This window comes from Larimichthys crocea, chromosome XX, assembly GCF_000972845.2.
Source record: "Larimichthys crocea isolate SSNF chromosome XX, L_crocea_2.0, whole genome shotgun sequence".
NCBI classification, from domain to species: Eukaryota; Metazoa; Chordata; class Actinopteri; family Sciaenidae; genus Larimichthys; species Larimichthys crocea.
The window spans coordinates 982,682-996,357 of record NC_040030.1 but is presented as its reverse complement, the minus strand read 5'-3'; the positions used below and the strand labels follow the sequence as shown (position 1 = coordinate 996,357).

The following is a 13,676-nucleotide window of genomic DNA, read 5'->3' as shown; positions in this document are numbered from 1 at the left end:
GTATTTGGCTCATGACCCCTGAATGAAATCAGTGTACAGTCACTATTGTCATGATGTTACAAGTTCAACAACAAAGTGAGTCTCCTCCAAACTTCTCACATAGTTTTATATAAATGTATTTGAACTCCTCTCACCTCCTGCATGACACTATAGAGGCCTTAGACAGCTCCTTCACCTACAGACTGCTACTCCCACCATGTAAGAAGGAGCTCGACCACAGGTCCTTCATTCCAACAGCTGTCAGACTCTTTAACACCAGCATGACTATATTTCTTATTTATGAGTATTTTCAGAGCTGCTGTGACATCTTATCTTATGCACAAAAGAATCAGCCACAACAGCCAAATGCTGTGTACACATTGATGCACCAGTATTAATCTAATAATGTCATGATGCGGGTGGGCAGGTGGCACGGTGGTGCAGTGGTTAGCACTGTCGCCTCACAAGAGCAAGAAGGTTTCTGGTTTGAACCTCGGCTGGGGCCTTTCTGTGTACTCCGACTTCCTCCCACAGTCTAAAGACACTTAACAGGTTAACTGGTGACTCTAAATTGGCCATAGGTGTGAATGTGAGTGCGGATGGTTGTTTATGTCTCTATGTGCCCTGTGATAAACTGACGACTTGTCCAGGGTGTACCCCGCCTCTCGTCCTAAGTCAGCTGGGATAGGCTCCATCCCCACCGTGACCCCAATGAGGATAAGTGGTTATAGAAAATGGATGAAGGACTTTTAGAGTTTCTTTTACTTGAGTCTGAGTACTTCTTCGTAGAGAGAAAAGGACACGTTACCAGCAACCAGTTAAAAAAAAAACTTTTATTGTTATCTCAGGAATACAGTAGACTGCTGTGCACAGCACATACGTACAAAAATAAAAGGAAAAAACTTTAATATCCTTACTTAGCATTGTCTGTTTTTCGGAAACAAATAACTGAAGTTTGTTTCGTCTTAATTTACAGTCATCAGCAAACCAAAACTAAGGCAGAGGGTGAGGTATATGAGAACAGAGATGAGAGGAATAGAGTGGAGGCTCACTCCCTTTTTAGAGCAGGAGTTCAAAACAAAAACAAAAACACATGAAGCACACACCCCTAATTAAGCTCGGGGCTCAGGCATGCTAATAGAACATTAAACATGATTTAAAAAAGATATTCCTCACCTTGAATTAATTTAAATTTGATCTATGATAAGCTGTGGAAAGAAAAAAAAGAGGCGACAGATAAATCTGGATACATTTCTTTTGGTCAAAGCTGAAAGGTGAGCTTTTTGTTTTAGACACAGACCGTCCCTCTGTTGGGCTCTATTTCATGACAGAAAAAAAAAGAAAATTCCCTTTTTAGACTAATTAATAATCAAGATGTTATTAATAAGGTGCTGCTAGAGACGAGTGCTCATCGCTGTGCATGCGCAAAGTTCACTTCCACACCTTCCTCAGCCGAAAACGCTGAAACCGTGGATTTTGTACGCTACTTCAGCCAGAAACGATGATTATTTTCTTCCCTACAAGAAATTTTTTTCCATGCAGCCTCATCTACAGCAGCAACAAGTCTCTCAGTGTGAGCCAAGCTCCCGATATTTGCTCTGCCGTGCTGCGTCTTGCAACAACAAAACAAAGTCCTCTGAACATAAAAGAGCGAGAGATTAATCTGTGAGAAAAAAATACTGTTGTGAAATCGATCTGTGCGTCACACAGTTGAGCAGCAGGTGATACTGTGTCAGTGCATGGTGGTGGTGGAAGGTGTTCGGGGTCGTGGCAGCGCCCAGCAGCTGAAGCTGAAGCTGAAGCTGAAGCTGAAGCAGCAGCAGAGGGCACATCCTGAGGATGGCTCGGAGTGCAGCAGGAGAGGTGAGGCTCTGCGTGACTCTGCTCCTCACACACTGCATTAACTCTGCAGATGTCCCCTCCCCAGAAATATCCCAACACAAGTACTTGGAAAAGGGAGGGAACAGCATGAGCTGCATTTTAAAGAGGTGTGACGACTTCCCTTTTCTAAATCCAGAAAAGGGAAGTCGTTTTTAAAAAAATGTTGCAGATCGCGAGGAACTACGAGAGATACCAGTCAGTTGGAGAGCAACTCTCGGGGTCATCCATTCAATAAATTATAGTGTTCAAGCGTAAAATAAAGTGTTTTCTGTGTCAAAAAGATACTTCAAATTCCTATTTCATGGAAACAGTACGACCTATATAGCCGACCACCCTGGCCACTGGGGTTGGGGCCAAGGCTGGTCTGTGACTCTGACCTTGAACTAAAAAAGGCTGAAAGGAGAGGAGGAAGCTCCTGGGTTACAGCTGGAATCCCAAGGTCCCTGCCTGCAAGTGGGTGAGGGGGGTAAGGGACAGGCAGAGGTGGGTGGTTGGGGGTGACAGAGCTCAGTAGGGGGGAGCCACTCAGGTATGTGGGTGGCTGCCTGTCATCCTGGCAGATCCACATTCCTCCAGCGGGTTTGACAAACAACAAAGACAGCAGGCCGGCTCCCTCGCATGTGTCTTTTCCTGGATTGAAATAGTCCTGCTTCCTCTCGAAACGCAAGAACGGATGGAGGCTGATGGCGGAGCAAGGATCAGGGTTTTCTAGAAAACAGCTGCAGAAGCAGGTACGCAGGCAGATGCACGCTGTAAGACTCGGAAACTGTGGATAGGTAACAAGATATTAACTCTATATTAGTAAGTGTACAAAGCATGGTTCGTCTTCAGCTTTATGAACACCCAAGTGCTCTCTTTACGCCCGCAACATGTTTAAAATCAAGCTGAACTCAACAATATTTCTTATAGCGTGCATCCAGTCCACCAAACTGCACTGTCCTCCAGTCCATCAGGCCGCCCGATTTACTCATCCCTAATTACATTTAAAACTATCTGTCTCCATCTCCTAAAAACCTTGCTGCCACTGCAGTGCTGCTGCAGAGCACACAGACAAAGCGGGGGGGGGGGGGGGGGGGGGGACGCACATACTCCACCGAACACACACACACACACAAAGATTGAATCAAAAAGAGACACGAACAAACACGTGGGAACGATTCTTACCAAAAACATTTAGGCACCATCGTCGATGGTTATCTGTGCATCCTGAACTCTTTTTGCCTCGTTCAGGCAACTGCGACGAAGCAGCGTTCAAAAAGCTCCTGAATTCTTCTTTTAACATTTAGCGACTATTTACACGTTTTCATTGGTTTTCAAGGACAAGTTAGACATCATTTCCAGCAGCAGCTAAAAGCTTTGCGGTTCCAAAAAACAAAAAAAAACAAAACAAAACAAAACGACGAACCCGCTTCACTGCAGAAACTCTGTCCAAGACAATGTGCAGGTACATTTCATTCCTGTGCACTCGCAGATCTATCCTTTCTTGCCAGGTTCAAACAAAAATGTTCTCCATGCTCGGATAGATAAGTGTTCCACCCTGTTTATTCGCTGGCGATGCCACACAGTCAAACTCATGGCCTCGTGCCAGCCTCCATGGCTCACCGCTCTCTGGTCTCGACCACAGATTGTATATTACTTAATCGATCTAATTACAGAAAAGAAAATAAACCAGAGATAGTCAAACCCCACCCCCCCTCTGAGGCCCTCTCCGGAGTGTCAGCCCTATTTCTGACTCCAGCGGGTGTCTCTTACATGCAAGTTTAAGGGGGCCACAAGTGGGAACACCAAGGCACCTTTAAATCGTGCAGCAAAGGTAGTGCATTTAAATCCCCACCCCACCCACCCCGACCCTCCCTCCCCAATTGCCGGACATCGATAATCGAGCGGGGAGCCATCAAGCGCTCAAAGGTTTGAAAGAAATGATAAACTTAGCAGATATTTGAGCAGAAGTCCATGCATCCCTTAATCTAGTAAAGTGGTTCTTTGAGGTAATAAAAAGTATTCATTTCACTCTTTAAAAGCACAGGATATAGCTCATCCTCCATCTCAAAAAAGGAAGTGACACGTAGTTCAGTTACAGCAAGCACCAAGGTAAAGTGAGACAGGCAAAGGCTTCAACTCTCCCCGTCCATAAAAACAATAAGCAGCACAGTACATATACAAAGATAGCTATCCAAATATACATATATATAAACAGAATAAATATTTGTGTTTTCTCTCGCAGTCCGTCGGTGTGTGTATATCATGACTATGCATTTCTATGTTACCTGGAAGAACATCCACATGTGCAAATTACTGAGTTATTGCCAGTTTCTCTCATAGCCGCGGGAGGAAATGTGTGACAGTCATGGCGGTGGTGGCCTTGTTGCCTCTCTTTACGCGGCCATGCTTGCTGAGGGCGATATAGAAGCCCTTGTAAACAAAAGACTCATAGGCGTTGTAGTTGTTGGGCAGCAAAGTCTCCTTGAACTTGCACTCATCCACGAAGACTCTCTAAGAAATGCCAAAAAGAGACAGAGAGAGAGAGAGAGGGGGTCTGTAAATCTCATGACAGACACAGGATGAACATCACAACATATGCATGGTTTCCACGTGACCTTTACTTTGGCAGACAGCCTGCCTACAAAGCATGCTTTGAGGGAAATTGGAGGAGGTGGCATGTTGTTGCAAAAGAAATGCCCCTTTCGAACGCAGCTACCGGCCCCCTGCTTTTTACTGCTGAACTCATAAAATAACGTCAGGTAGGCCGACTCGAAAAACACAAATCCAAAAAGAAAGATTGGACTAAATAAGCTACAAACGCTGAACAGGATTAGGAAACAGGGACACGTTATGCTTACTCCATGAAATACATATTTATAACCATGTCTGGACCAAATAAATATGGTTTTATATCTTTTATTACCACCATAAAACTAGAGCTGAGTATAATTTTATGTTTTATAATATAAGTGCCAATCCAACACCAAAACAGTAAGATATTAAATAAACATTTTCTTTTTCTGTTCAACCAAATATCCTCAAACACAAACAGCCGTGCAGCAACATTATGATTTAAATCAGAAACCGTCTCATCAGAGAGTAAGAAAAGCAGATTTAGGTAGTTTCGATACTCAACGCTACCAAAAAAGCATCAAGGTTCGACAGCCAACTCTACATAAAACTGTTGGATCGTTTATTGTGACATTAAAATCTAAATTTGGAAGTTTGATTTATTTTACTTTCCCCCATACGAGCTACAGAACAGACTCATTACAAACCAGCAGGACAGTTATGAACTCTTAAATACTGTATACACTCTATGTATAGTGTTTCCACTGTAGCTTATGCACTTATATAGAGTTTTCTATGATACATGTTTGTAAATGTTTTCATTTTTGAACACGTATAATAGAAAACAATTTAAAATGTCAGTAATTTCATTCTAAAACACCCTCCGATGGCTCCTAAACATGCACATACCGTGAATCTGTGAATATCACATACAAACGTTTGTGTTTTATAATAATCTAAGACGTCAGGCAGCAGGTCGTAACTGACCTACTTTTAAAGACGGGCCACGAGCTGAGTGAAATGTTGCACTGTCGTTGGTTTAAATCACGAAATGTTCAGATTCCTGATCACTGTTATCATCTGCTTTAATGAATTTGATGAGGAATAAACTAAATATATGGATATATAAATACACAGAAGAGCTACTTTACTCAATTACCTCCATTTTATGTTAGTTTATACTTCTTTTTGCTGCATCTCAGAGGGAAAGATTGAACTTTTCACTGCACTACACTGATCTGAGTTAATAGTGACTTTGCAGTTTTTACACTTCATAAAAATCTGATAACCCAAATGTGTACAGAGTTTTAAAAAATTCCCTCTTGATCAGCTACAGCTGCTTTTATTTTTAACAGCCACAACCTTCAGATAAATATATATGAATACACGCTTTAACATATGTTCATAACACCTCCGTGCAGGACTTCCCCTGTGTGATGGAGTACTTTTACACTGCAGTATTAGTACTTTAACACGAGTACAGGATGTGAATATTTCTGACACACACAGCAGAAGATTTTGACATTAAAGCATTCCTCTATGGGACTCCTTGGACTCTTCTGTGAAACCCCTCCTATCATCAGAGCATATTAATAACACAACAGTGCTCATAAACCCACGGATGCAGCAGCTTACATGAACTCATCTTACACTGAGCAGGATGTGTGCATGCGTGCGTGTGTGTGCGTGTGTGTGTGTGTGTGTGTGTGCGTGTGCGTACCGTTCCGTATAACCTTCCCCTGCTGTTCATTGCGACAAACAGCTCACTCCTCACTCCGAACAAGCTGATCACTCCTCGGTCCACGGTGGAGATCTCTATTAGACCTAAAGGAGAAATAATGTTAGAGGTGGGAAGAGGAGCAAAGACAAAAAGTGTCTCACTGCGACTGGAGGAGGAAGGAGAGGTGGAGGGAGGAGGAGGAGGAGGAGGGGGTACAAAAAAGTGGAGTAAACTGGCCTCTGCAGCAGCTGATGGGTGTAACCTTGCAGGTGCATTGCGACTGGATGATGCTCTCTCTCTTAATTATTCACCTATGTGCACCCCCAGTTTTAACATTATGACACCCCCCCTCTCTCTCTGTGTGTGTGTGTGTGTGTGTGTGTGTAGTTTACAGCGTGCTGACTGGTGTGCGTGCGTGCATGTGTGTGTCCTGCTGCAGCGGGGACGCAAAGGGTAAAAATAAGTTAGCGTCTAAACTGGGTCCAAAGCATTCATGTCATGTTTTTGGCTTGGGAGGATATTTCGCACTGCACTGGATGTAACGATCAGTACACTGTTTTTGCTTTCGGAAACTTTCAACCATGCCGACACCTCTTATTAAATATCATGCATAAGACAAGTGACCCCGCTCTAACTTTCACGCAGGCCCACATTGGCGCATTGGGTTACGCTCTTTTTTTTTTTTTTTTCGGCGCGTCCAGTGCGCTTTAGGGGCCGGATGCAAACTCACTGTATTGGTTCTCATTGTGTGCACCGCTTATCCTGCCATCCGGGAGCACCTGCAGGTGAAACCCAATGCCCACGTTGCAGTACAGTCGTCGCACTCTTTTGATGCCCTGCAAATAGTCACTCTCCCAGTTCAGCTCCGATTTCCCCCCGTTTATACCCAGATAGGAGCGGGAGAAGAGGGTCTCCCACTTCTTTTCCAATAAAGTCGCATTAGTCCTGCTCGGAATCGGATAAGATGAGGCGATCCCCCAGAGAGAAGTCCACAGTACAATAACTGCTGGCAGCGTCCAGTGCGTCCTGGCCCCGCTGGACATACTGTAGAGGCACCTTTGCGCAATGGCCATCCAGTTTACCTTTGGGGCACGTGGTCAAAGTTACCTGCCCTAAAAATGCAACTCTTCTTATGTTCTGTCCTTTGGCATGGTGGTGGTAAAGGCTTAGTTTGGGATCAAGGCAGATCAAGGCCCCATAGCCCGAGATCTGAGCAGGAGGAGAGGGACAGAGCGCGTCGGAGCTTGAATTGGTGCCGGTGGCGATGATCATCTTTCGCCGCTCCGCGCCTCTGTACAGGCAACGCTGGCCGTGGAGGGGACACCACTCACCGCAAAACCAGCTCACCTTGCCCGACTCTCACATCCTAAAATGACATCACTGTGACTTCACCGCTGCACCCCCCCATCAAAAGTGGGAGATGGGAGGAGGTGGAGGGAGGAAGAGGAGGAGGAGGAAGGAGGAGAGCGAGCGAGAGAGAGAGAGAGAGAGAGAGAGAGAGAGAGAGTTACAGGACCCCAGCAGCAGCAGCTCTGATAGGAATGATGGGGGGTGCTGCACCTTCACATCAGCGGCAAACAAGCCAGACTGCATGAGAACAAGAGCTTCCTGTGCTGCTTTTCACAATAAAGCACTCACCTGCACTCACACTAAAGTGCAGGCCAGCTGAAGCTCACTATCAAAACAGCAAATGAAGGAATATAACACCACCTGAGACTAAAGTCCGTGCCAGTGAGTTTTGGAGCTGAACAGGCAGCTTCTGAAGCCACGTTAGGACACTTTGTGTTCACATTTAACACCCAGAAGAAAAGGAGTGACTTAAAATAGTAAAAACAGGAGCATTGGTTCTCAGTGTGTCTCTGATAAAACAAACAGACAAGTGGTGGAGCGCACACAGCACGTCTTAACTTTGCCTCAGGAGGCAGAGCAGATCGTGCACTAATCAAATGATTGGTAGTACGATCCCCAGCTCCCCCGGTCAGCATGTTGAAGATACCAAACCTGAAATTGGTGTGTGAATGAATTAGTGAATGGGTGAATGAGATTTATCTCAGGAGACTGTATGCAAAGAGAGAGGACACCTCTGTCAGTACATGAAAGTTTAGTAGTTTGACTTCAGTCATCATCTCAGTTCGAATCCCTGAGAGTTTGTCTAACCTTACAGTGTTTACATCGGATTTAAATATATGAGCAGTATAAACAAAATTAGTTATAAAACGTGAACACTGGTTGTTCATGTTGCCTGTGAACAAACACAGACAGATGGACACTAAATAGACTGATAACAGCAGCCTAAAAGTGTGAGTGAAAGTTTAGTAAATGACGTGAAAACACAAGGGCAGCAACTAACTTGCATTTATCTCCTGATTATTTTAAATTCTTTATTCTATGTAGTGTCAGAAAGTAAAAAAAAAAAACAGTTTTCCCCAAAGACAAAGGTAGAGTCTTGTAGTTTTCTTGTTTTGGACAATCAGCAGTTCAAAGTAGAGCTTAAACTTTTATGAATGAACATGCAAACAGTCAGATAATTAATCAGTAGTCGACGTCGTTTAATCAGGCAGAGATGTGAGGAAAAATATGAGTTTTACATAACTGGAAATTAAATCTTGCTGATATTTGGATTGCTGTTCAGACGAAACAAGACATTTCAGAAGACGTTCAGAACATTTTAAACCATAAAAAAAGACAAATCAAAAGAATTACAGACTGTCTGTGAAAATAATTTAGAAATGCAGCCTGAGCTGATTGTATTCAGAGTGAAAGCCTTAATTTAGTTTGTTTTGGGGGCTTTTTTGACACTTTAAGGCAGACAGTAAAGGGGGGACGACATTAAGGACATCGAGGACAAGATTATAGTCGTATTCAAATGAATTCAGGGTTGTACGTTTATATTTCCCCCCCAAGTTGTGATATTTGTGCTTTTATTTTGAAGGTAATCCAGCCCTATTTTCTCAGCCTTCCTCTGGTTAATTGTGACAGACCTGACGCAGCTCTTCCTCACATGGGAAACCTGCCTGAGGGGAGGGTGTGTGTGTGTGAGTGTGTGTGTGTGTGTGAGACTTTCATTGGCATTGAGCAATCATGAGATGGATGGATGGATACTGTGTCCAGAACCCAAATCGGGACGGTGGTCATATGTCCTGGCAGCCTGCTGCCTTATTTAGAAGGAAGGTGTAAAAACAGTCACAGCCAGTCACAGGAGAGCAAATGGCAATCCTGTCTGACACTTCCTTAGCTGTTTGTTCAGGAAGTTTACATAACCAGATATTTTGCCTGGTCAGATTGCTTTATTATTGTAAGTAACACACTCTGCAACTACAACAGAATAATGTAACCTGCATGGATCAAATACATTGCATTGTTTTGGTTACTGCACTGAGTTCCAGTCCAGAAAAATAAAACCTGCATTTTGTGATCACAATAAGGTAAAAATTAATATTTTACTTCACAGATTTCAGCTTCATACCCCGATAAATACAGATATGCAGATAAAACGTTGAGCAAATAAAAATAAGCCGAGTTCGACCTCTTTTACATCCCTGTTTGCATCCCGTCCTGCAAGGTGCTGGTTGGAGATGAAGACTCCGGGGAATTCCCAGCGCGTCACAGAGCACCAGGCTCTGGGGCCCTGAGGTGATCTCGGCTGCCAGGGAGCCTCAGGCCCACCTTAGCAACCAGAGAGGACCTTGTTGCTGATAAACAGCAGCAGCAAGACAACCCATAGTGGAAAAAACAACAAACAAACATTTAATATGTGCTTCAACGTGGATACGCACAAAAGGAAAATACATTTGAAGTCGTATATACTCAAAGATAGAGTATAAAATATATAAAAGATAACCACAGTGTTGCAAAAGTTGCTATAATCAGATATTTAATTCAACAAAAGTACTAGTTACACATGAATGAATCTGTATCAACACTCATCACTCACTCTGCAGTACTCTGAGTACTTTTACTTTTGATTTATTGCATTTAAAGATGTTTGAGAAGTTTGTACTTTAATTTAAGTAAGATACTACTACTACTTACAACTATTACTCATGGCATACCCATCAGTCTCACCTGTATTTTGTGTTTAGTGCTAGTTGGCAAACCAGCAACCAGTTTTTTACTTCTTTCAACTTATCCCACAAAGACTAGAGTGTGGAAGACTTTTCATGTTTGCTTGCTCGGCTTAGAAAATGTCCAAAAATATTGAAAAATGACCATCACTATCCATGATAATGACTTTTTAATGTCTTATTTTGTCAGATCAACAGTCCGAAACCCAAATTTTAGCCAAAACCTGCAGTTCCAAGGCTTAAAGTTATGCATAATTACCAGCGTGGTCGCTTTAATTGACAAGTGGGTGCTGTTACAGATGGCTTGTTTGAGCACCCAGGCCTCAGAGCCGCCGATGATCCACGTCTTTGCCACTGACCTTAAAAAGAATGGATGTGTGTCGTCACCAATTTAAGTTAAGTTTAGCCCAACAGCTCTTCATAAACCTGTGGGTGACATCACAAATAAAACGTCCATGTTTTACACTGTCTGCATGCTTGTGTTATCATTTAGCTCAAAGCACTACTATGCCAAAGTACCGGCTCACTGCGCCACTAGCATTGCTGTTGACACCCAGTCTTGTCAATACCAATTTGCTTGAAACCATTAAGTCGGGCAACAGAAACCAAACTTGCAGAATAACAATACGATAATATCACCAGTCAAACATAAACATGGAAACATCGGTGGCAGAATGTAAAAGAGGAAAAAACGGGACCTTTAAGTCCCAGCGGAGCAGACAGACTGAAACACACCGAATAGCAAATTAATGAGACAGCTCCTTGATTTGCTGTGCAAGCACATGGCTATGCAATCCAAGGGAACCCAACAGCCTGAATAGACAAAACTACTGGGTTATTGACAGTGAGTGTAACTTCAATCAATGGAGAGTGGGCACTTAATGAGACAGTGCTGAGCTCTTGAGATTAATTCAGCTAATTCTGTTCTACTGTACCGTACTGTACTTGTACTTGACGCTGAGGCTGCTATTTTAATAATAACGCCTTTTTAAAATGCAAAAATCAGAAGTGCACTCTTGGCAGCAACATGGTGCCACTTATCCTTGAACTATTCATTTACACACTATATGCATAGTGTGTCCATGTGAAGTTTGCCATCTTTTAGCTTGATCCACAAAGACTGGAGTGTGGCTGCAACTTAAACTCCAAAAATAGAAAATAGAAATGAAAAATGGCCGTCACAATCCAGTGACATCTTGTTCATGTCTTATTATGTCCGACCAACAGTCCAAAACCCAAAGATATTAAACTGACTATAATCTAATATTAATAATATTCTCACATTTGAGAAGCTACCATGGTGTTTTTGCTTTAAAAAATACTTTGAAAGAGATACGACTGCTTAAAGAGGTACTTTAGCAATTTAATACTGTACTTCCGTGAAGTTGGGAGACATATCACAACAAAAATGGTAAAAATTGAAACAGTAGAGGTTGAGATATCTTGATTTGGTGGCATAGTATGGGTAAAGTTAAAAAAAAAAAAAAAAACTGGGTCCTACATTTCCCATAATGCAACTTAATCTTTAATTTAAGCAGCAACTTTTGTGGCTGTGGAGTAAAGCCAGCATGGAATTACCAAAAAATGCAGTTCCTCAAACGTCCCCTTGAGGCTCCATAAGTCCCTATGTTAAAAAAAAAAATCACAGCAGAAATAAACATGTTTACAGCCTGGTACAAAAAACTGTTTTGGTCTCTGTAGCTAATTTCCCCGTTCATGACAACTGTGCTGAGGGTGAATTCATATTTAACTCAGCTGTTCAGATTATATTAAGGCTTAAAGTTATGTGTAATTAACAGCGTGGCTGCTTTGATTGACAGGTACGTGCTGTTACAAGTGGCATGTTTGTGCACCCAGGCGTCATTAAGCCCGCCTCAGGTCAACCGATGATCCACGTCTTTGCCCATTTTTAGACTAACCGGGAGGCGAAGAGGCAGGACTTCCAAGATGGTGGCAACATCACAGATACAACTACATTTTTATTTATACTATTTCACACTCGCTGCCTCCTAAATGCTCGTTTCTCTCTGTAGTTTGTTTAGCAAGTCAAAACAACCCTAATGATATCACTATGACATCATCAGCGTTAGTAGTAGTAGTAGAAGTATTACACTTTGTGACATCTTAAAGAGCAAAAACAGTGAAATCTCCCTTTAAAATATAATAATCAATTATCCAAATCACTGCAGCTCTCAACTGGAGCCAGAGAGAGTCGAACTCTAAAAACTGAGTAACCGCAACAACTGCGACTGAGTCACTGTGAAGCAACAAGAGAACGCCGGAGGGAAGAAGATGGAAACTTGCCCACATAACACAGAAAATTGATTTTGCCTATAGACTGAATATATCAGAGCCAAAGTAGAAGAGCAGGAATTAGAGACTCAAGAAAGAGAAAACTGTCTGCAGTTTACTATTGTCAGGTCAGCTGTCTTTGTTGCAATTATAGGATCTATTTAGTGCACACACACACACACACACACCCACCCACACACACACATCAATCAGAGAACGGACCAGAGGGAATAGCCATACAAACAGCTTTTGTGCGTATTACCAAAGTGTAAGTAACAGGATACCGGAGGACGTAAAGCTCTTTCAATTACTGTTTTATTAACGTGGGGTTTAAAAGACGATATTGAAACAACAGCTGGGGAGACCCAGAGATGGAGGGGGGGATTTCTCTGGAATGACATCAGAATCGCTGGCATAGACGGGCAATAATACTCAGTCCAACTGAGTATGTATAGACGACACGCCGAGGCTGCAGCAGCCCTCACATAAAGACACAGGATTTTAAAATCACTTTATTATATTATTCATAAAGAATATTCACAACTGTTTTTGTATACAAGACACGAGAGGATGAACTTAAGTAAATATAACAAGACAAGCACTTGTTTTAATTCCCACAGAAATGGAAGCACATAGTTGTTTATTACTAGCACAGACTGCAATGCAAATCGTATCCACTGGCTATTCTTGCATTAAAGCAGCTTCAATAACGTAGACCACAAGATAAGAAATGACTGCAAACAAAGCAATCCTGTACACAGGAAACAAAGTGTGAAAGTACAGCAGCTATGTCAAAAAACGAAACACAAAACTTCATGTTGCAGCTGGAATAAAAATCAGGAATCATCATAAAAACCATGAATATCTTTACATAATTTGGTTCCAATCCACCTAGATGTTTAAATATTTCATTGACCTGTTAGTGGTGCTACAGAAATGGTTAAGGGCTCAGGATTCACCCTCAGGGGATTCTGAAAACACAAAAATTCATGTTGCAGCTGGAACGAAGGTCAGGAACCATCAAAGTCTTTTCGATCTATCCTCTGGAAACCATGAATGCCTGTACACAATCCAGCTAGATGTTTAGATATAGTTCAAATTGAGCTGCTAGTGGTGTTGAAGAAAGGCATTGTGATTCATGCTCTGAAAAGCATGAATGCTTATAAATAATAAGGTTCCATCTCAGA

At 42.4% G+C, this 13,676-nt stretch overlaps 1 protein-coding gene across 2 annotated transcripts; it reads right to left on the bottom strand.

The window, feature by feature from the left end:
- Positions 1 to 746: 746 nt before the first annotated feature.
- LOC104926721 (fibroblast growth factor 6) lies at positions 747 to 8,255 on the bottom strand. 2 transcript variants are annotated; one of them, XM_027272432.1, is made up of 4 exons: positions 6,864 to 8,255; positions 6,134 to 6,237; positions 4,128 to 4,353; positions 752 to 2,626 (listed from the first exon to the last, which is right to left on the bottom strand). In XM_027272432.1, exons 1-3 carry the CDS (start codon positions 7,204 to 7,206, stop codon positions 4,177 to 4,179), a joined length of 624 nt encoding a protein of 207 aa, XP_027128233.1. In that variant the 5' UTR covers positions 7,207 to 8,255; the 3' UTR covers positions 752 to 2,626; positions 4,128 to 4,176. The 2 variants fall into 2 exon arrangements, with proteins under 2 accessions (XP_027128232.1, XP_027128233.1); XM_027272431.1 differs by having other exon boundaries at positions 747 to 4,353; positions 6,864 to 8,253.
- Positions 8,256 to 13,676: the final 5,421 nt, after the last annotated feature.